Below are 24,674 nucleotides of genomic sequence, written 5' to 3'. Positions count from 1 at the left end.
CCAGTTCATGGGTTCAAGCCCTGACAACTCAGAGCCTGGAGCCTGCTTTGGATACTGTGTCTCCCTCTCTCTCTGCCCCTCCCCTGCTCATGGTCTGTTTCTCTCTGTCTCTCAAAAACGAATAAAAACGTTAAAAAAAATTTTAAAGAACTGGTAAGGAATCAGAATGATTCCATTCTGGAGCACAGACAGGACAAAGAAATTAGAGTAATGTTATAAAGACATTATAATGTCTTTATATAAAGTGACAAGACCACTGTAATGGATTTGTAAGATTTACTATGAGAGGGGCGCCTGGGTGGCGCAGTCGGTTAAGCGTCCGACTTCAGCCAGGTCACGATCTCGCGGCCCGTGAGTTCGAGCCCCGCGTCAGGCTCTGGGCTGATGGCTCAGAGCCTGGAGCCTGTTTCCGATTCTGTGTCTCCCTCTCTCTCTGCCCCTCTCCCGTTCATGCTCTGTCTCTCTCTGTCCCAAAAATAAATAAACGTTGAAAAAAAAAAAAAAAGATTTACTAGGAGAATAGAGGGTAATATATCTTAGTAGGTACACTAGGACTAGAATGTGGAGAATCTCATGATGCCCACAAAACAGAGTAACTTTCCAAGAGGACATCTGAGACACAAGTACAAATTTAAACTAAAGAAGATGTCATAGGTTAATATTGAGCTTTAAAATCTGATTACATATCTTCTGTTGAATTGATAGATTCTATGAATCCCTGCATCCTATGTGATGGTAAATCTTCAAGGTAGATTTCTGGAATGCCTCTACGTAATGCTCTTTGAGATTAGAGACTTTTAGGGGTCAAAAATGCAAGCTAGCTCTTTTTTGGTCATAGGAGAGAAAAGAACATTTCACTTAATCAAGCAAAATCTCATCACTCTAAGCAGAATCCCTAGGTGGGAAACTGCTTCTGGACAAGCAACTCAGTTCTGTCCTCATGAAGTCCACTTACCTTATGGAGAATGAATGTCTAAGTTTACGCCTGACCCAACCTATAAAGTTGAGTTTTACCACATCCAAGAAGCTTCCTTTATTAACTCCTAGACTCAATCTTGAGGCAAAGTTCCCTTCTTAAGTTTTCCAGATCTTCCCTCTATCGTTCTATCTTTTTCTGTATATTTACAGAAAAAGAATAGCATACTTAGAGTAACAGGAGAGGCATTGCTTCATAATATTTAGCTCAAAATGCAGTGGAATTTCAATTCTTGCCCAATTATTTTGCAGATAATGAAACTAGTGGTGGTATTTCCATACAATTAAAATGGAAATGCTGGTGGTGTTTCCATATAAATGTCCTATGCAAGGCACAAAGTACTCTCAAATATCCTTAAAAGGTTAAGTTAGGCACGCATAGCAATGAAGCTCTTTTCACTTTCCTTTGACACCCTGTCCAAATTTTATATTATTTGTTTAATATCTTTTCCACCTCCCTGCTTTCACAACTTCATGTGACTTTTAACTCCTTCAACATAAGGACTATGTCCTTAGTCTGGATCAAGAGTCAGCAAACTTTGGCCCCTAGGCCAAATCCATCCTACTGTTATTTCTGTATGGCCTGCAAACTAACAATGTTTTTTAATATATTTTTTAACTGTTGAAAAAAATCAAATTCGAAAGAAAAACAATATTTTTGATATGTAAAACTTATATAAAATTCAAATACCATACCAGTGTCCATAAATAAAGTTTTGTTGGCACATAGCCATGCTTATTCATTTATGTATTGCCTATGGTTGGTCTCATGCTGCCATGCAAATTTGAATAATTACAATAGAGACAGTACAGCTCACCAAGTCAAAAGTATTTACATCTGGCCCTTTACAAAACATTTGGTGTCTCTAGTACCTGAAACTCAGCAAGTGATTATCAACTATGTCTTGAAATAACTGTTGAATGAATAAACATGAATGCACACAGGTGGACACAAGGAAAAAGTGAACCAGTAATATTTCAAATATTTCACTGAAAACTGAAAACAAATAAGAGTTGGAATCAAAATGTATTTGTGGTTTATGGTGAGATAAGCAGAACCAGATTTACTAAAATATCAACAAGCTACTAATCTCATACATTAATGAAATTAGAGCTTTAATGAGGTGCGTAGTGGCGGGGGGGGGGGGGGGGAGACAGAAAAGAAGGAGGCTCTGAGAAGTACAGAGTGCCCTACTACACTCTTTAGTCTCTACTGCAGATATTTTCTTTTTGAATTACTCGTCGCTGGTTAGTGAGACACTTAATATTCACCCACAAAAAAAATATTAAACTAAAATGATAAATTATAAACACAAGTATACTTGATGTTTCTTCCAACTCAAAGGATAGAGAAAAATGATTTTTACAAAAGTGTATTTTTCACTTTCATGTTTCTCCCAACTTGTAGATTAGTAGTATTAGGATAATAGACGCACATGTGAGCGTTTGCGCATGCGCGCGCACACACACCCACACACCCACTACTACTAATGGCAATTCTGTCGGTGTTGTTTTTCAGGACACAAGAAGTAAACTGGTTTCCAGTGCCTCTGGCCTTTCTGTTAAGAGCAGACAAAGAGTGTATGAAGACTATTCAACTATGTCAGAGACTTCCTCTCATGACTCCTTCTATGATTCCCTATCAGACATGCAGGAAGAAAGCAAGAATGCTGACTTCTTCCCTGGGCTTTCTGCTTTTCTCAGCCAGGAAGAGATAAACAAGAGTCTTGACCTGGCGCGGAGATCTATCGCCAACTCCGAAACGGAAGATTTTGACTCAGAAAAGGAGATCTCGCAGATTTTCAACACCTCTCCTGTAAGCCTCTGTGAAAACCCTTCCCATAAGGAGACCAAGTTTGGTGAGTCAACCTCCTCAGGAAGACCTCATGATAATAGGTCAACACCTGTCCAGCCTCTGCCTGAGCAAACCGCCCCTATCTCTTCACCTGCTTCAAAGAGGAAACCTGCCATATCACCCCTGCTTGCCAGCCCCAGCTATATCCGGAGCCTCCGTAAGTCTGGAAAACGTGGTGCAAAAACTCCCAACCCAAGTGTAAAGCCCAAACCAGCATATCAAAGTAAGACTGGCCCCCAGAGCCAGCTATGTGACAAGGCGGCTAATTTCATTGAGGAGCTGACGTCCATATTTAGAGAAGCAGCAAAGCCGAGAAATAGAAGCCCAAATGGGGAGTCCTCATCACCAGACAGTGGGTACTTGTCTCCTAAAAATCAGCCATCAGCCCTGATGGGAGCCTCGGCCAGCCAGAGCCCCACTGGAGACCAACAGGAAATGGAAGCAGAGGTCAAGTTGCCCGAAGCCAGGCATCGTTACCAGAAAGACCAGAACAAAGCAGTGCCATGCAATAACATGCCTCACCCACAGCCTCAGAATGCACTCCGCTTGCCCTCAGCTCCAAGATTCATCCAGAAGCTTCGGAGCCAAGAAGTGGCAGAAGGAAGTAAAGTTTACTTGGAGTGTAGAGTCACCGGAAACCCAACTCCTCGGGTCAGGTAAGAACGTTTTTATTATGAAGATCAAATGATCTGTGTTGACTTTTGGTTTTACTTTAATGTGGAATGAGATTTCCTGGACAGTTAGCCCTCTGGAACCCGAAGTCGTGTTTTCGAACAGCTGCAGGGCAAAAGCATCCTAGAATTGCAAATAGTAGCTTTGCCAGTTATCACGGGTGGAATGTATCTGTTGTCATGAGCCATGTGCTACGAAAGGGAAGGCAAAGGACTGGACAGGCACAGAGGGGCACAAATGTCCTGTTAAACAGGACTCCAGAATTAATAGCATCCAAGGAAACTTAAAATGTGCAACTCATGTATTCAAAGCACTGTGAAAGTGTGTGCATAATTTGAATACGAGTTGCTGAAGATGGTTGAAAGTGTGGCTAAAACTAGACGTTGTCTGGCTGCATAGAGATGAAAGGCACGGGTGTGCAGTGGCCAACCACAAGATTAACCCTGACCTAAGGCATGGGCTAAGGGGGCACATATTCACTTTAAAAAAAAGCACCCCCAATGCACCTTCAATGTAATGCAACCAAGGAAACAAAGAAAGATAAAGCCAACTGAAAACAATGCAGGTGTGATGTTTATACACAGGTTCCGGCCACTACAGCATGGCTGTAGCAAAAAGGTCACGATTCGACGAGTGTGTGGTTGGTTGGAGGCAATATACACTTACGTCACCATGACCATTCTAATTTCTGTTAAGTTCTTCCTCCCTCACTGCCGAGTTCGTACTTTCTGTGCAAAGAGGTTAAGAGGAGTGACTCTGGAGTCAGACTGCAGGGTTTCCACCCATGGCTCCACCTTTTATCAATTGTGTCACCTAGGCAAGTTACTTTGTCATTTAGTTTCTTCATCTGTGAGATGGGAATTAAACTAATACCTCCCTCCTTCTATTTTATGAGGACGACATCACACGTGTGAAAAAATAAAACTGTGCCTTGCGTCTAGTGACGGCTGCATTAGTATTATCTATTATTTTGATTGTTTCTCATGTCTTAATTTTATATGCCAAAGTGAAAATAACGTTTCAAGTTGGATTGCACTACAAAAATAAGCCATTCATTCATTTACTTTGAAAGTTTTGCTGTTATGAAGAGCGTTTTACCTAGATTATGTAAATATTAAACAGTAAATTTGACGTTGTGAAATTTGGACAAACAGTAAAGTAGATCTCATCCGCTAAAAATTGTAACGCTGGTACATTCTTATTAATATAGCATTTCACAAGCCGCAGACTTGGCCTCTTACCCTACATCCACTAGTACACGCTTAGCGAGAGTTGGTTTCTTGGGTTGACAGGGTATTGCTCACAAACATGAAGTAAGCATTAGCATTACTGACTAAAACGTGGTGTAATTAAAGGCAGGGAATTTTTTTCCAACCAATTTGTTCAACTAATTCTTCTTGAGTCACCCTTTACAGTAATTTTACCATATTGCTCTTAGAAACTGACAGCAGGGGGCAGTAAAAAACTTCTTAATGGGTTCCTTTCATTACGTGATCCTAAATTCTGCATTTATGTATATTTCCCACAAAGAATTTTCCTTATCATTTTGCCTACGATGGAAATGAAATCGTGTGATTCTTTTGGATTCTATTTGGGTTGTTTTTAACCTACTAATCTTGGGACAAATAATTCTGCAGGAGAAATACTTTCACAAGTCCTTCAAAACAGTTCCACAGGTTTTCAAACTGCATATGACTCCACTCACATTTGCCTTACCAAAACAAGCCCCTTTCAGACGTATTATCGTGGCAATTAGACTTACCACACCCTGTCAAAAATGACAAAAAACAATCCATTTAACATTAAAGGATTAATTTAGGTGAGCAGACCATAATTACTGTATTAAAGTTCATTGAACTATTTAATAATTTGGAGGACATCAAATTCATGCTTCTGTCTCCTTTTTGCTGGGGGTGGGGGAGGCTGTGTGCAGGGGGAGCATTAATTTAGCTAGTAACCACAGAATTATTAACTAGTTTTCCCTTGTCATCTCCTGGTCTACCAAAGTCCATGCCCAATGCCCATTAGACATTACAAATTATGCCCTTTTAGAGTAATTAAGTCCTTGATGAAATGCTCCATTGTTTAAAGTTAGCTGGTCTTTTTTATATCCTTTTGGAGCTTTTGTTTGTTTTGTTCTGTATTTTCAGAGGGGAGTGTACATGGGTGCTGGATTTTCTTAATTTCTGTTCCAAAGATCTTGGTACTCTCTTCCATGCATTTGTCAGTATACCAAATGCCTAGAAACATTGAGTTCCTTTTCCACATGAGACTTGAGGGTCTATAGAAATAACCTTCTTTGAAGGAAATTTCACATGAAGAAGAAAACCTGGGGCACCTGGGTGTCTCAGTCGGTTGGGTGTCTGACTTGATTTTGGCTCAGGTTGGGATCCCAGGATCTGTAGGATTGATCCTTGCATTGGGCTTAAGATTCTGTCTTTCTCGGGGCACCTGGGTGGCTCAGTCGGTTAAGCAGCCGACTTCAGCTAAGGTCACAATCTAGCGGTCCATGAGTTCGAGCCCCACGTCGGGCTCTGGGCTGATGGCTCAGAGCCTGCAGCCTGCTTCCGATTCTGTGTCTCCCCCTCTCTCTGCCCCTCCGCCGTTCATGCTCTGTCTCTCTCTGTCTCAAAAGTAAATAAAACGTTAAAAAAAAATAAATAAAAATTAAAAAATTAAAAAAAAGATTCTGTCTTTCTCTCTCCATCTGACCCTCTCTTGCTCACTTTCTCTCTCTCTCTCTCTCCTTCTCTCTCTCTCTCTCTTTCTTTCTCAAATAAAAAAATTGTTTTTAAAAAAGAAGAAAACCTTAAATAAAATATTAATACGCTATACTGGAGCATTTTAGAACCTGGCTCAGACTCAGTCCAAGTGACTCTAAACCCAGAGACTGCACAGACCTATTGATTGGTCTAAGATCCCAGAAGCAGGTAACAGAACCCATAGAGAGTAAGGGGATGTCAGAGGAACCCAAAGCAAGCAATCAGCAAAGGCCTAACAGGCACTGACTGGTAAGCGTGGAGACATTCAGCTGTCAAAAAGTCAGCAACCGTAGGACAGGTGAGCACAACGTGGAGCAATTGCCAATGGTAAGGTCCAGACGGACTTCAAAGGAATGCACCACAGGAAAATACGGCAGCAGGTATAAGGATCCAGACACAGGGACAGGAGCCCAGGTAGAAAATTCTACCCTTGAAGAGTTTAGTTAAGGAAAAGGCGAGGCTGCTGCTCCAAAGAACAATAGGACAGTGCAGGAAATAGAGACTCAGGTATGATTAAATGAGGCAGGACTTTAGGGACTAAACTCATGCTGGGTTCAGAATCGGGAAACAAATTGTTACCCTGACAAGACTGGGCTACTAAGCTGCTGGCCTGGAGCTTCTTAAATGTGGCCTAAATAGAAACCATTTGGTCTGGGAACCTGGACATAGTGAAACTTGCAGATGTAGATAAAGTGACCCCAACTAAAAAGGAGGCCTGGTGGAAACAGTAGGATTGAAGCCAGGCCAGTCATTTCGAGGCTTTTCTACTTCATCCTCCCACAAATATAGCTGGCACAGATACCAGTTATAACCACAAAGAGGACTGAAAAAAAATCTGTTTGCCTTCTTTATTCTTGCAAAGTTCCAACAAAACCTCAACAAAAGAGAAAAACTAATGGAAGAAAAGCTTATGTATAACTGAGGTCATATACAATTTAGATACTACTCAAATTACACACAAATTATTCGTTAACAACTTGAATTATTACATTAAATAAAATTGAGTCAGAATTCATAAATTTTTGTGATTATGTCCCAGTGGTTCATATTTCTCATGTACTTCTTTACAATAGTATACAGACATCGCCTTGCCTATTCCCTCCTCTCTCAACTTTTGTGAGTTGGTGAAAAATTCATGAAGAATTTTAGTTCAAAAGTACCTCCAGTATTATTAAAGTGAGACCTCATATTTTCACTTTATGTTTTTCAAAATATTTTATTATGGCAACCATATATTTCAAACCATTTACATATAAGGGAACTCAGAAAACTAGGAGATTATTTGCCTAGTAACAGAAAAATAGTTAATTAACCATAGGGACCAGACTCCTGTCTTCTGATTCCTAATCAGACACTGAGTGACTCATGAGAAGATTTAGCCACTGTCACTGCTGTTTTGCTTGTTATGTGTGATTACTGAAAAGCTCCAGAAAAGGACATGAGTGGAGCTACCATCTGGAATTCATATTCCAAATATCTTTAAAGAAAATGATACCCTGATAATTTTCACAATATGTTCTATGTTAAAAAAAAATAGCCATTCATGGTCATTCTGTTTATTTGCAGTAAGGTAATACTGCAAAGTAAGTCAATCAACATAAACCAAAAAATGTTAGGATGTGGGGGGAAGTAGATATTCTCCATCAAATAACTACAAACAAAAAAACAAATCATTCCCAGTTTATGAACAGTAGTCCAAACCATCCTCATATTCAAATTGTATTGTGAGGTAAATGTGTACATACTCATAAGGGAGGAAAACACTTTTAAACATCGACTTATTGCAGTAAAAGTGAATCCAGGGGCGCCGGAGTGGCTCAGTTGGTGAAGCGTTCGACTTCAGCTTAGGTCATGATTTCACGGTTTGTGGGTTCGAACCCCACATCGGGCTCTGTGCTGACAGCTTAGAGCCTAGAGCCTGCTTCGGATTCTGTGTCTCCCTCTCTTTTTGCCCCTCCCCCACTCGTTCTCTCTCTCTCTCTCTCTCTCTCTCTCTCTCTCTCTCCTAAAAGTGAATAAACATTAAAAACATTTTCTAAAAAAAAAGTGAATCCAGCAGTTGTCCAAACATATCGAATATTCTCAGTACAATTACTCGTATCTCATAAGATGCCTATTCGTTCATCATTATTAGCTTAGTAAAGTTTCAATTAATATATGTAATTAAAAGTAATTAAATTCTTTCTTTTTAAAATCAAAACCCAGTGCCTCCAATGCTTCCAATTAGTTTACATTAGTGATACTTTGATCATCATCAAAAGCCAAAACAAGAGAATTAACCACATCAAATCTATGCAACGCTGTCTGTAGAAATTTCCATCTCCTCAAAAGAAATTAGAAATAGAAACAAACCACCGATTCACTTTTCTTACTAAGGACATCAGTATATTCTGGTCATGGATTGCTTTGGCTTGGGAAAGCATGGCAACAGTACCACTAGCCAGTAGGTTATGAATATGCGGTGCTTATTAAGACCCAGATGGCTTAGTTCCAGGAGTGTTGTTTGTTTTTGTTATAGAATATTGTCACAATGCGACACCAGATAATACCATTAGATTATCAGTATGAAAAAACTGACCATACAAGTGTTGTTACAGCAACGTGAAATGTAAATAGATACGCAAAATTTGGAGAACAATTTTGTGATACACAATAAAGTTGAAGATGTACATACCCGAAACTTCTATCTAATAACCGATTACCTACTTTATATATCTGCTTGGATATCTAATAGGTTTATTAAATTTAATATATCCCAAACTGAACTTCTGGTTATTCTCCAAAAACCTTCTCTTCCTAAATCTTCTCCATGTCAACAAGTGACAATCCTCTTTCCAGCTGTTCGAGGGAAAAACCTTAGAGTCATCCTTGGCTCCTCTCTTACTTGCATCTCACACCATCCAATACATCCAGCAAATCCAGTTGGCTCAACCGTTGATATAGAATCTAGAATCAGACCACCTCACACCACCTCCACTAATCAGGCTGTCATCATTAGCTGGTCCAAGCCACCATCATCTTCCCCTAAGGTATTTGTATTACCTCTTTGATCTGTCTACTTGTTTCCATCCTTACTCATTATAGTCTATACAGCACCTAGCATGATTCTTTTTAATAAAACTATGATCAATAACGCAAAGCTTTCCATTGCCTTCTCATCTCACCCAGAGTAAAATCTGTAGGCCTTATAAACGTTAATAATTAGGCACCATCTCTCTGATTTCATCCCCTGCTATACTCCTGTTCGGTCGACTCCAGACGCAATGGTGTCCCTACTGTATTCCAATATGCCAGGATGTTCCTGTCTCAGGCCTGTCTCAGGCCTGTGCACATGCTGTTTCCTCTCTGTTCCCTCCATGAAGTTCTCTTCCCTCAGATATATGCAGGATTCGATACTTCATCTCCTTCATATCTCTCCTTAAATTCACCTTCAGAGTATGGCCTTCCATAATTACTCGATGTAAAAGAACAGATCCTGCCCACCTTATTCTCTATTCTGCTCTCTTGTTTTGTTTTTCTCCATAGATCTTATCTGATACACTCTGCATTTCACTTGTTTTTGTCATTGTCCATTTCCCTGAGTAAAATATAAGACCCTTGAATACAGGGACTGCCATCTGATTCTTGTTATTGTGTCCCTAGGGCCTAGAATGGTGCCTGGCACATAACAGATGCTCAATAAATATGTATTGAATAAATGAACTTCACTCCTAGCTATCTACCCGAAAAGAACTTTTGCTCATGTGTATAAGGATACATATATAAGAATGTCCATACCAGCATTGTTTGTTTCAAAATACTGGAAATAACCTAAATATTCATGAAAAAGAAAACAGACACCTCTTTGAAACAGTGATTTTATTGCCTTCACATGTAGATCCAGAAGTGGGATTGCTGGATCATATGGTAGTTATCTTTTTAATTCTTTGAAGAACCTCTATACCATTTTACATGGTGACTATAACTTACATTCCCACCAACGGTATACAAGGTTTCCCTTTTCTTCACATCCTTACCAGTGCTTATTATCTCTTGTCTTCTTGATAGTAGCCATTTTAAAACAAGCTCTGTGTCCATTGCTATATGAATAAGGAAAACGTGGCACATATATACTAGGGAATATTATTCAACCATAAAAAGGAAGGAAATCCTGCCATTCACAACAACATGGATGGACCTTGAGGGCATTACCCTAAGTGAAATAAACCAGAGAAAGACAAATACCATATGATCTCATTTACATATTGAATCTTAAAAAAAGGCAGACTTGCGGAAACAGGGAGTTAAAATGCTGGTTTCCAAGGGCTGGGGGACGGTGGTAATGGGGAGATGCTCGTCAAAGAATACAAACTTCCAGTTAAAAGGTAAATAAGTTCTGGGATCTAACGTATATCACAGTACAGTGAACAATACTGTATTGTATACTTAAAAATTTCTAAAAGACTAGATCTTAAACACTCTTACCAGACGCATGAAAAAGAACTTGTAGGGGCGCCTGGGCGGCTCAGTCGGTTAAGCGTCTGACTTCGGCTCGGGTCATGATCTCACCGTCCGTGAGTTCGGGCCCCGCGTTGGGCTCTGTGCTGACAGCTCAGAGCCTGGAGCCCGTTTCAGATTCTGTGTCTCCCTCTCTCTCTGCCCCTCCCCTGTTCATGCTCTGTCTCTCTCTGTCTCAATAATAAATAAACGTTAAAAAAAAATTAAAAAAGAAAAGAACTTGTAATCATGTGAGATGACGGATATGTTAACTAATCTTATTGTGGTAATCGTTTCACAATATATAGATGTGAATATCAATATCAGATCATCACAGTGCACACTTTAGACTTACACAGCGTTATAAGTCAATTGTGTCTCAATCAAGTTAGAAAAAAGATAAGAAAATAGCTAAGTTGTGATATATATTCACACAGTGAATGAACTAGTTTCATGAGTCAGTAGGTCTGAAACTCACAAATATAATAGCAATCTAAAAAAAAAAAAAGCTGCCAAAAAATGGATACAGATTACATGAATAAATTCATCCATATGAAGTTAAATTTGCAAAACAGTACTATTCCAGGCTTGGGGATATGATAAGAGTATAGAGAAATGCATGGGAATAACAAATACTAAATCCAGATAGCAATAATAGTAGAGATAAAGAGGAACGTGATTAGTAAGGGGTGTGTAGAGGGCATCAACTGTGTTTGCAATGTTTCATAGCTTAAGACGGGTAGTAGAGACACAGATGTAAATTGTGCTAATTTTATACTCAATGTATATCATATTTGGTAAATGGGAGCAAGCAAAATGGAGTAGAATCCAAAGGAAATAACACCACTGAATTTTATAGTTTCCTGTCTTTCTTTGTCTTCTATCATTTCCCTTTATTTATTTCTAAATCTTTTAACTTTTTTCTTTTTCTGTACATTTGCATTGACTCGAGAAACTAAGTCTTTTATATTTTACAGAGGACAACGTTTCCTAGGACATCAAATTACTATTGAACTAGAAACCAAACGAGATTAAACAACAGAATAGCACCTTTATTTTCACAGAGATGAAGAAAACCTTATCTCTGATTCCTCCTCACAGGTGATTTCTGTGAGTTGATAAATTAAGGCACTATGACCTATCATGCTATTTTGTCCTCTTGCCTATCCTTTCCATTCTTTCTCAGCCCCTATCTCCATTGCAATATCTATCCACTTGTAATTCCCACTTGAAAAATGAGCTATACCTCTATGATGCTTTAACATCATTAATGCGAATATAGAATCTGCTTCTATAGATCAGTGAGTGAAATAGGATAACTCAGTATCACTGAACCCAGGAAATATTGCCTGTTTTGTGGAATTGTTGTTTACTGATTTGAACATTACAGAGTAACAGCAGCTACCTTATTACCTGTTCTTGGTCAACCCATGACGCCATGATGCTGTGATACTCCAATTCCACTGCATATAATGCTGCTCATAGGGATATCTCAAGAAAAAATCAAGAAGCAAGCTTGATATTCATGGCAAGTGTGAAACTGGTTATAACAGTATTGATATATAGCATGAGGTAGCAGTAGCCAAATCAGACAGCAGCATCTGTTCTAAGAATTGATTCCATCATTTCAAGTTAACATCTCAATGGCCAAGTTTCTGGATTTTATAAGAAAAGCAGTCAATAAACAAACATCAACATAAATTCTCAGAGGAAATAAGGGGAGTCACAGAGAATCCCTTTAGAATTAAAAATAATGCTTGTGCATTTTTTTAAAAATGCTATGGAACAAAGAGCAGAAGTTTAGGGGCTGACAATACAGATTCTGAAGCAAGAGTGTGAATCTTGCCTCTATCACATATCAGTCCAGTCACCTTGGCAAGTTATTTAACCTTTCCATGCCTCAGTTTCCTTGTTGGCAAAATGAGAATAATAAAAGTACCTACCTCTAGTGTTATGATGAGTGTTAAGTCAATTAACACAAGGAAAGAGTTTAGAACTCTGCCTGCACATAGTAATAGCTTAATAAATACTAAGGTATTGTTATAAAGTAATTATTATTACAAAGTGTTCACCTTTATTGTTTATTGTCTTTGATTTGCCATAAGCTCCCTACACTCTGCCTTCTCAAAAATCTTTGAATCTATTTCCTTTCTTCAAAATCTTCATGCTACAATTCTCTCTTGTACTGCTAAGTATTCCCAGTGGTACAGGGTTTATAGAGAAGGAACACTTCAACTTTATAGACTAACCATAATTTGTAAGGAATACAATATATCTTGAAAGGTGTTTTGATCCTGTTTGGACCATGAACCTTAGATTTGTATCTCAAGGTCAGAATCAATACCCGCGCTGCCTTGGGGTGTTGGGATATTGTCCCCTGGTCTCTGGCTATTGTCAACTTTTACCTCACTTGGCCTTCTGTTCCTTCACAGCCTCAAAGGATGGGATCAAAGCCAAAGATAAGTCATTTCTTTCCATCTCTACCCCTCCCTCCTACAACTAATTATCTCCCCATCCTCTCTTCCTAAATTTTGAAGCTGTGAAGGTCAGCCTTCTTGTGGACTACCGACAACTTGGAAAGCCTTCTAAAAATCAAGTCTCTGACTATTGTTTTCTTGCTGCATTTAAATTGTTTAGCCATTTTCCTGAGTTAACTTCATGGTTCCTTGTTAAATATTTGCCAAAGCCAATTGAAAGTGGTTCCCCAACACTTTAACCACTCCCTGTTTTTGTATTCCAATAATTTCAGCAGGAAGAAAACTCTAAAAATAATTTGAGTAACAAATGCAGGCTTTTCCCCCAGCTAGATATATTGGCTTTGGTTTTGTATTTTCTTCCTGCTAAGTATTATACCATCCAGCAAAGCTCTCAATAGGAAAAGAATGTGCTTTTTGGAAGTTTAATTTACTATTATGCAAAATCCTGTGAAACAGTTGTTTTGAAAGAATTTGACTGAAGTTTGGGATGGATACTTTCAGTCAAAACTGCTCAACACCTCAAGTCTTTTCTGTAGAGTTCCTTAAAGTACTTCTGGACTGTTTCTTCATTTTGCCTTAGGGCAGTGCTGCCTCACGGATCACTGAACCTGTTTAGGCGTAATTACAGCAATTCAAGCACTCCACTTCCATGTTGCATTCTTTTGACGGTTAGAAGGAGTTACTTTATAAGTATAAGTGTAGCAAATACAATTATAAGTCTGAAACTTGATGCAGCTGAATCTGCTGACCAAAATGCAAAATTTTTCTACCAGCTGGCATGTTCAAATGATGTGTAGCGATAGAAAGGATTCTCTCCTATTCAGTTTTAATGTTTTTGAGCCAAGAAATAGGGCCATAGTTAATATCTGCTGGAACAGGAGTAAACTGCTAGTCACCTGAGCACTGATAGAGAAAAGCATTTCCCGGCAATCAAAAGCCTTTCCTGGTAAAAAATTAAAAATAAAAAAGAGAGAGAGAGAGAGGAAGGAAGGAAGGAAGGAAGGTAGGAAGGAAGGAAGAAAGAAAGAAAAATTATTAATTCCGAGTGGAAACATTGTTCTCTTGATTATGAGTTCTAACAGTGAAGTCTGATTCTGTATAATAGCATATGGGAAGTCAGGCCATAAAACAAGTTTCTAATCAATGGTTATATGGTCCACATGTGGGCCAGATAACCTAAATAAAAATACCCTACCGAATAGGATTTCTTTTTCCCTCAGGTGAAGTTTTAGCCTTAGTTGCTGGAACTGGAAAAGTATTTTCTAATGGAAGAATAGAAGGTAAGTCTGGTTAAAAGGATTTCCAAGTATTGAAGGAGAATCTTTGAAGAAGGAGAAGAAGGGGGAGGAGTGTGGGGAGAGTGGGGGAGGAAGATAAAGGTGAAACGGAGAAGAAATAAGTTAGGAAGGGAGGGAGAGAAAGAAAATTTTCATTTGAAGTTAATTGGTTCTTTCTTTAAAAGCCAGGGAGATCTTCAAAATCATTTTTACTTCACATTCTATACCTAAGTTTACAAATACTTGCATCTTAATGAAAGAAGATGTTAATTGAAACCTTGAAAGATGGTTTATACACAGTGTAGTTCAATGAGTTAAACACAGGGCTTTTTCCATACACTTCTACACATAAGTTGATAAACATTTATATATTAAAGAAACAAGATATTACTTGAAAGATCTATTATACGGGGGCCCCTGAGTGGCTCCGTCAGTTGGTTGAGCATCTGATTTTGGCTCAGGTCACGACCTCACGGTTCATGAGTTCAAGCCCTGCATCAGGCTTGCTGCTGTCAGCACAGAGCCTGCTTCAGATCCTCTGTCCTCGTCTCTCTGCCCCTCCCCGACTTGAGCTCTCTCAAAAATAAATAAACATTAAAAAAAAACAAGACTTGGGACGCCTAGGTGCCTCCGTCGGTTAAGCGTTCCACCTCAGCTCAGGTCATGATTGCACAGTTCTTAAGTTCAGGCCCTGCGTCGGGCTCTGTGCTGAGCGTGGATTCTGCTTGGGATTCTGTGTCTCCCTGTCTCTCACTCTGCCCCTCCCCCACTCGTGCTCTGTCTCTCACTCTCAAAAATGAATAAACATTAAAAACATATTTTTAATAAAATAAAATTACAAATTAAAAAAAAAGACTTGTTATACACATTGTAGTAAAAAAATCATTTTTACCATCACTGAAGTTATCACAGACCAATTTCATTAGCAGAGAACACTTCAGTTGTGCTTATGCATAGGGAAGGCAATAGATACATAGTTGATGAAGGCTAAGGAGATAGGTAGAAAATATTTGTTTCAGTTTTGGATTTTGAGCCACCACAGACAGAGATTAAGAATTTTCTGCATCATTATATGAAGTTGGTTATGATGAAGCAACTATCATGGACCAGTAAGCTTTCTGGACTAATAATACTGAAAAGGTATAATTCACCAATAGGAGGATTTGGTCAAGGCCAAGGACTTAGCTAGGCCTTGTCACTCCTGTCTACAGGCTTTGTCATCCCCTCATAAGGAGACTTTGGAAGTTAACACCAGAAACTTACTATAGCATTCAACCACATCATACATGTCTATGAAGTCATCACTAAACCACTAAACTGTAGGAAGCTTATGCTAGAATGTCATTTCCATTCTTCTTAAACCCTTTGCTTATCGTTCTGAAGTCACAAGTTAAAAGAATTCCTCTTTCTGAGAGAGCTACTGAAATCGAGACCTTATGAATGTTGTTGTCATTCTCCTAATAATAATAATGGAAAAAATGATATTAATAACTGACTTTCTTGAGAACTTAGCACATGCCAGACATTCTTCCCACATATAAACTCACTCTTCCTACAAGGTAGATGCTACCATATTTCTTGGGTTCTAAGACATATATTTTGTCACATTTTAGCATCTCCATAATTAGAATGCATCTTGCAGTGGAGAGCATTTTACAGTCACTATCTGACCATAGTTGTGATATGGTTGTGATTACCTGTGCATATACAAATTTGGTCAGAACTGTTTATTTTTTTCACTTTGAGTTGTTTGCCTTTTGGTATTACATACTGGTTTTTTCCTTTCTTAGTAGATAATGATGTCTTATAGTGAATGGTATATTAGTTTCACTAAGCTATAATATTATCTCCATTTTAAAAACAAGAAATAGGGGTGCCTGGGTGGCTCAGTTGGTGAACATTCAACTCTTGATTTTTGCTCAGGTCATGATCTCATGGTTCCTGGGATTGAACCATGATCTCAGAATTTGTGGGATTGAAACTGCTTCAGACTCTGCCCTGTCAGTGTGGAATTCTCTCTCTCCCTCTCTCTCTACCCCTTCCCTGCTAGTGCATGCATGCATGTGTTCGTGTGAAATCTCCCCCTTTCTCTCAAAATAAGTAAACATTTAAAAAAATAAAAATAAAAACAAGACGGGCACCTGAGTGGCTCAGTTGGTAAACATCTGACTTTGGCTCAGGTCATGATCTCAGGGTCTGGGAGTTCAAGTCCCACATCGGTGAGCTCCAGCCCTCATTGGTTGAACATAAGCCCTGCTTCGGGTGAGTTTGTGCTCCATTTCGGGTGAGCTTGAGCCCCACTTGGGGTAAGCACGAACCCCGTATCGGGTGAGCCCTGCTTCTCTCTCTCTCTCTTTCTCTCTCTCTCTCTCCTCTCCTTCTCTCTCTGTCTCTCTTTTTCTCCTTCTCTCTTTCTCTCTCTCTTTCTTTCTTTCTCTCTGCCCCTCCTGAGATTCTCTCTCTCTGTCTGACCCTCGCCCACCTGCACCCCCCTCTCTCTCTCAAAATAAATAAATACATAAATACATAAATAAAATAAAAACAAGAAACAAAAGGATGAATAGCTTACAAAAATTATCCAACTGCCCAGAGTCTTTACTTTTCAACCACTATTACTCTAGTGTCCATAAAATCAGAGGGACACACAGCCTTGCTTACAGGATCGTGCCCCAATAAAGTTCAGGTGAACCCCAGCATGCCACTAGAAACACCTACTACGGTAGCCATTATCTCTTGAAAAGCGAAATGTCCATGAATTGCTTCCTTCCATTGCTCCAGACAAAAAACTTGGAAAAGAAAAGAGCCATGATCAATGATTTCCTGGTCCTCGGGACAAAACCTTACATCACATATACTTCTAGCCACTCTGTATTGTCTGCATGAGGGGGTCTCGGCATCTTTATTAGCAGGAGCAATCTCCATTGCTGCAGCTTGTGAAAACATGGGTTCTAACTTCCACTTTCAGAGCCAGTTAGCCGGGTCTCTCTCTTTTTCTCGTAAACAGAGCAGTAATCCCAAACAGAACATAACAGATATGATTTGTAATCCAGTGTGGTACTATTTAATTCTTGTGCGTAGTGGCCAGCGTTTTAATTAAGAATGTGTTGGCATATGTTGGCCAGAATCCTCATACATGGAATCATTCTGTGCTCCAAGAACAAGGACAAATTATCACTGCCTGAAATAAAGAAGGAACGGGCCCCAACAACACCAACAACGTGTTAGTTCAACTGATTTCTGATAGACATCTTCAACAAAAGGCCGTTGTAAAATACAATACAATAAGGTTTGGGGTTTTGTTTTGTTTTGTTTTGTTTACAGAATACACAGTTTTAACTTTGAACAGGCAGCTATTAAAAGGGAAGTATCAGTATGGAAGAAATCAAACTGACATTTGGACAGTATGTAGGATGAGTGCTGTTACGGCGTTGAAAATCAATGCACACATCAAAATGGCAGATAATCCTCAGCTCACCAGAGAATTCATGAGGGGCCACGTGGGGTGGTGATTACAGAGGGGTGGGCATTATGTGCGTAATCAGGAGAGCTCTCTAGAAAAGCACCATCCTACCTCAGGGTTGAGTCAGTTTCATTTACAGGAAACATGTGTACACAGTCAGTTCTACAAATATCTTGACCCATTCATTTCTATCCTACGGTCCTAATAGTTGAGAAAAAAAAAATTTAATTGGAGGGACTGGGACGTATGTTTTAAGTACCCATTTGTTTAACTATTGACTAATGGAACATGCCAATGTGCTACCTCAAACTAGAGATGCCATCACTCTTTGTTAAATAGCAGATAGTTCACAGAAAAACAAGTAAAATCGCTCTCATATGAGAGAATTGTTGTGTTTTGATTGTATTTTTTTTTTCAATTCCTAACAGGCCAATGCAGGTAGAATGATGAATCCATTACAATGAGGTGTGCCTATCCTACTCCAAATCAAAGTAATTTTACTACCACTGTATAATAGATAATGTAGACCTGTAGCCTACATTGCCAATTAAAATGTTTCGTACTTACCTCGTCTCTTTCATCTGTAAATCTTAAAATCTTAACATTTATTCATCTAGGATACTATGTAAAATGGCTTTAGCTCTCTGGAATTTAAAGGTGTGCCTTCTAACAAGAGCTAGAAGCAGCTCATTGCCTTCCAGCAGAGTTCAGCTTCCCACACATACCTCAAGAGCTCACAAAGCCGTATTTTCCTCAGAACACAAGACTAGTGCCGATTCAGAATGCACTATGTGGTCTCAGCAGTTTCTTGACCCCATGGGGTCTTCCTCAAGGCCTCAACTGCCCACATGTGTTTCTTCTCTTCTTTTGATGGTTTTCAGGCTTTGAGATTTTGACAAATCAGAAAAAGATCAAACCCAGCCGAGAACCTGTCTTTCATTACAGTTTGCTCTAGTTGAAATGTTAAATTTTCTCACTTGCATGGAATTAAAGTAAATTATGATCCAAACTGAAAGATGAGTTGGGTTCATCTTCTCTCTCACTCACACCCACATTGCAAATAACTTCTTTTTCACATTGCCTCACCTAATGTATCTTTTGCCCTCTTGCTGCACTTTCGTCTAGCAGGACTGCTCATCCCTTGGGTGGATTTCTAGAATCCCAACTTAGTTTGCCTTTCAGCATTCACATAAAATGCCATACCTGCACTAATCTCTTCTACTTAATGTCCACGGGATGATGGGTGATGACTGTCAGAAATTACCTGAGGCTGTTGGCATGTAGTGTTTTCTCAAAACCTCACCTGCATGGCTATGTTTGGTCAACCAAACCCAGTAAGCAGATCTTAGACTATCAAAGCAGTCAGCAAGCTTGAGGTCGGGGGTTAAAAAATTATAGACAAACGAAGGCTCAACAAAGAGAATTGGAGAAAGAAAAAAGGTTGAAGGATTTGAAGCAGATGACATCCGACACTGTTCCAAGAAGGCTGAGTGCTAGAGACCATCAAGACAGCCATATATAAAACATTTCCAGATCAAACCACCAGGAGAAACAAATTAATAAACAAGAGTCCCCTGCTTTGCTGACCAGTTGTGGCATTTGTCTCAGCTGTTTGTGAACCTATAGTTGTTTGCTCACCACAACATTTATGTGACAGCAATCCTGAAGTGACATGAGTCATTGCTGAAAAGAGTAATGCTCACAGATTGCTTCCTTATGACTTGGAGTATTAGGTATGGAAGGAAATGAAGACAATACTTCCTTTGGGCTCCCTATGTCTTCTTAATGGATCAGAAAAGAAATTTGAAAATATTCCTTTAGTCCAAGCTGCCACAAAATTGTATTAAGGTTATGAAAATACGAGTATTTAAATATGAGAATCTATCAGTCTGCTCTTGTCACTTTGTCCCCCAGGATCCTCTGACTGGTATCTTTCTGAGGCCCAATAGATTCTCTTTCCGCTCTCCTCCATCCCACTCTTGCCCTCAGAAGCTGACCTGTGGAATTCAACAGATTCCTTCAGGCTCTGTTTGGGTTCAGCCCCGGGGAGCCATGACAGGTCGTGGGAGTTCAAGGGACTTGGTTCCCTCACTTCTTCCCTGTGGGTTTATGCTAACTTTCCCCATCAAAAGAAGGTCCTTACTCAGAATGATGCTCTCTTCTGTGTTCAGGAATCTGCAGCCTCCCTTTTACTTCTAATTCTGCAGGCTCAAGAATGGTAACATGGCTTTATAGCCCCAGGGCGATACATTATCCCTTGTGGTTTCCTTGTACCTTGACAACACCTTTGGATCTAGTCCTTTCCTGAAGCCTGCCTTGAGTCATCTGGGATTTAGTTTATCCTTTCTTCCTAGTTGGCACCTGATAACTTCAACTAATAACTTCATCTTCTGATTTTTCCCACACCTTTGAGATAAGATGACCCATAATCCTTAAAATCTAGATAAGGGATCATGACCAATTCCTGAAATGCTTTACCCTGAAATTGCTAAGGTAAATTCTAGATTACTCACCGGCAAATTATCTGGCTTGGAAATTATTTTTCCAACCCTATCCTCCCTTTTACTCCTCATTGTTTGCTTTAAGGATTTTTAAGTAAGCCAATTCCAATTCTGTAAATTTGGTAAAAGATGTGAAGGTGCAAAAACACATTTTATGTCATCAGTGGAATTTCCTTATGCATTCTCTGTCAATGAGAACAATAATGACTTAAACTTAATAGGGCGTTCCATATGCTTGGCATTTTTCTAGGGATTTTGTATCCATTCTCTCATCCAATCCTTCCAAGAGCTCTGAAGAGTGGGCTCTCTTATTATCGTACTACCATTTTACATTTGAGGAAACTGAAGCTCAAGGAGATAAGTAAATTACCCAAGGACATAGACCTGGTTAGTGGTGTCTCTGCGATTACTAACTGCAAAAGTTGGCTATTTGGCAGACTTCCTAACTGTTCGTGGCTTACGTATTTGAAGCGGGGTGTTTTATGTATTTAATGGTGCATAACAAACCACTCCAAAACTTAGTGACTTAAAACAACAACCTACTATTTTCTTCTACTCACTAGTCTATCTGAAGAGCGGCTACCACAGGTGTCTTCTCAGGCCTTTTTGTGTGTGTTCTCCTGGACTGAGTGAACTCTAAGGAGAGTACAGAACACAGGATGCTGTGGGGGGAAGGGTGAGGAGGGTGGTAGGTACAACAGGGTTACAGTTTGAATTAGGGGTTAAAATAGAGGCAGGAAGGAGAATCCAGATTGATGGTAAGGAAGAAATGCCTAGCATAAGAATTAGGAGTGCCTTTAAGAGCTGTGTTCTGCCCTTCGAGCCCAGACTCCCTTCTTCAGTCATGTAGCCTGCAGCATGGTATAAACACAGTGTGAGAGCCAGAGGAAGAAAGAGAGCAGAGCATCACACAGTTAAAAAGGCCATGACCTCCTCAAACTGTCACGGAACTCATTACCAAGGTGCACACAGAAATGCCAGAGCTGGTTTTCTCCTCCAAAAAATTAGACTGGTAAATTGCTCTGTTGAAGTTGTATCTGCTTTATTAAAACTTGAGAATGATCACTTAATATAACAAAATTTTTGAGGCATTTTCAAAAATTATCTAAGATCCAGTTCAACCACAGTTTTTTTGGGGGGAAGCTCTTGGGACAGCAGAAGATACAAAATCGAATAAGGGAGATGCTATTTTATTTTATTTTATTTTATTTTTTATCAGTAAATCATTTTTTCTTTTTTTCTTTTTTAATTTTCTTTTTTTATTTTTTTCCGATTAGACCTATTTATTTTATTTTATTTACTTTATTTTAATTTAATTTTTTTAACTTACATCCAAATTAGCATATAGTGCAACAATGATTTCAGGAGAGAATTCCTTAGTGCCCCTTACCCATTTGGCCCATCCCCTCTCCCACAACCTCCCCAGTAAGCCTCTGTTTGTTCTCCATATTTATGAGTCTCTTCTGTTTTGTCCCCCTCCCTGTTTTTATGTTATTTTTGTTTCCCTTCCCTTATGTTCATCTGTTTTGTCTCTTAAAGTCCTCATATGAGTCAAGTCATATGATTTTGGTCTTTCTCTGACTGAGTAATTTCACTTAGCATAATACTCTCTAGCTCCATCCACGTAGTTGCAAATGGCAATATTTCATTCTTTTTGATTGCCAAGTAATACTTCATTGTATATATATATATATATACCACATCTTCCTTATCCATTCATCCATCGATGGACATTTGGGCTCTTTCCATACTTTGGCTATTGTTGATAGTGCTGCTATAAACATGGGGGTGCATGTGTCCCTAAGAAACAGCACACCTGTATCCCTTGGATAAATGCCTAGTAGTGAAATTGCTGGGTCGTAGGGTAGTTCTATTTTTAGTTTTTTGAGGAACCTCCATACTGTTTTCCAGAGTGGCTGCACCAGCTTGCATTCCCAAGGGGAGGTGCAATTTTAAACCAAAACATTACATATGAATTTATTGGGTTTTGATATTTTTGTTTTTCAAAATAAATACCAGATTAAAGAAATGAAAATAATGTTTAAACAAATATGTACTCACCTAAAATATTGCCTTAAATGTGTATTTTTGTGTTAATGAAAACTTCAAGCTGATTTTATGTTTTCAAACAGGTTTCCCACCAGTGCAGATGGTATACAACTTGATAATATTTTATTTCATCAACTTGCTGTGGTCCTCAGGTTCTATGTAGGAATAATTACATGCTATAAAAAATTGGGGGAAAAAATCCTTGATGACAATTCACTTTCTGGAATTGTGCATGTATCTAATTTGATAGAAATAGAGCAGCAATAGCTAACTCTAATTTATTCATTGCAAAAAAAAGAAAGTAGTTAATTAAGATCTAAAAGACTAGAGGGGCGCCTGGGTGGCTCTGTCGGTTGAACAGCCAACTCGGTTTTGGCTCAGATCATTATCTCACAGTTCATGAGATGGAGCCTTGCTTTGGGCTCCATGTTGAGAGTACAGAGCCTGCTTGGAATTCTCTCTCTTCCTCTTTCTCTGCTCCTCCCCTGCTTGCACTCTCTCTCAAAATAAATAAATATACTTAAAAAAATATCTTAAGATCTTTAGGTCTTAAGATCAGTAATCTCAACCGTCTCACTAAACAAAATATTTCATTGCAAATAGGTCCCTTGCCCTTTTATTCCCATAGTGTTATTGAACGTCTATTGCATGAATTTGAAATATATTGTTCATGTGATGAACATTTATAGAACACTCCCTGAGGGTAAAGTTCTGTCAGGTGTCAGAGGGTACCACAACAGTTTGGTCCATCACTTCAGTAAACCTAGAATTGGGGGAGGGAGATAGACAATGCATATAAATGTAATTGGAAGTTTCTGCCTCTCAAGACACAAATATAACTGTCTCCTACTCTTGCTGAGTTTATGGTTTGTGAAAGTTTCAAATGTACCCTAGATTTCTTCCATTTCCTTCCTCACCAACTGGGCTACTGTTTCTGTACATGCTGCTTCTGTGATGCACTAAGTAGACTCAGATGTGAAAATTCAGAATCTCTTTAAGTTCCATGTTTAAAATGCTTTCATTCACATTATCTAGCTTAATAACCTTCACAGAAAATGGTGTCAAAGGAGGCAGGTGAGAGATCACAGGAATATCCATAATATATATAAGTGAGCTAAGAGGGAAGATCATCTGGGGAGCTCTGTGCCATTTTAAGACATCCGAGTTCACCTATAGCCACTAATGACCACCATGCCGTTGTGAGATTTCAACACATAGCCCTCTCCTCTCCCCATCTCGCTGTCACCTCTCTCCCTAATCCTCTCTACTTCTCAACTTTCTCTTCCCTTCTGCATTGCAGCAGAAGCTCCAAATTGTTTTTCCTCTACTAGTCAGGGCAATGTTGTCCTCCTCAGAAGTCTTGGCATCATCTGGCCCCTAGATATTTTCAACAGAGAATTCTCTCCCTGGGAGAAATTCTTGTGTAAACTATAAACCATATTTAAAAAGTTTTCTCTGTCTTATCACATACTCCTAATTCAAGGCAAAGGAAAATAACACATTATGTTATTAGCCATTGCTTATAGAAGAGAAATTTATAAATCTATACATAGATAGAAATGAACATGTATAACTGTGGGACTATGTGATGATTTTTTTCTTTTTCTACCGTTTGTTAGAATATTGGGTAATAAGACTGTTTTGGAGTAACAAAATACATTGCTTCAAAAGACTACATATAATTTTTAAGCTGATTATGATAAATCCAAAATAAACAGTCAGATCCTTATGATTATTTTGCTTGAACAAATTATACAGACTAAAGGCTGTCTCCAAATCTCTGGAGAAAATGTCCCAGGTATGGATGTAATTCATCTTAAAGCAGGGGGAATGATAAAGTGCCAAGGTTGTTTGGAGCAGAGCTACAAGGTTAGAAGGAGTGAATGACTTGGTGTGACAATAGGTGATGCCACATACCACATATTTTCTGTCTTATTTCCAATGAACTTGGCCTAAGAAACTCAAGATATGAGGCTTTTAAGTGAACCAAAACTCTGGGCCATACTGAAAAAACACCTACCAGGAAAATTATAAATGCTGATAGAAATGCTCATACAGTGCAGATACAAGGCAGATATAAACCTGGTGCTGGCCATCAGGTCAACAGAAACAGCTACCCTACTGAAGACATGTGTAACAGAAAAGTACTCTCGCACCGGAGTAAATCCTC

The 24,674-nt window shown here is 39.0% G+C and overlaps 1 protein-coding gene across 1 annotated transcript in view; it reads left to right on the top strand.

Annotated features, from left to right (window-relative positions):
- Positions 1–2,575: 2,575 nt before the first annotated feature.
- Positions 2,576–24,674, top strand: part of PALLD (palladin, cytoskeletal associated protein) — a 397,583-nt gene continuing 375,484 nt past the window's right edge. Inside the window, exon 1 of the mRNA XM_047855047.1 lies at positions 2,576–3,486. Coding sequence (XP_047711003.1) covers positions 2,576–3,486 — 911 coding nt within the window. The remainder of the gene's footprint in view (positions 3,487–24,674) is intronic.

Source organism: Prionailurus viverrinus, chromosome B1 (genome assembly GCF_022837055.1).
Source record: "Prionailurus viverrinus isolate Anna chromosome B1, UM_Priviv_1.0, whole genome shotgun sequence".
Classification (NCBI taxonomy): domain Eukaryota; kingdom Metazoa; phylum Chordata; class Mammalia; order Carnivora; family Felidae; genus Prionailurus; species Prionailurus viverrinus.
Note: the sequence above shows the minus strand (reverse complement) of the source record. Positions and strands in the feature narration are given on the sequence as shown.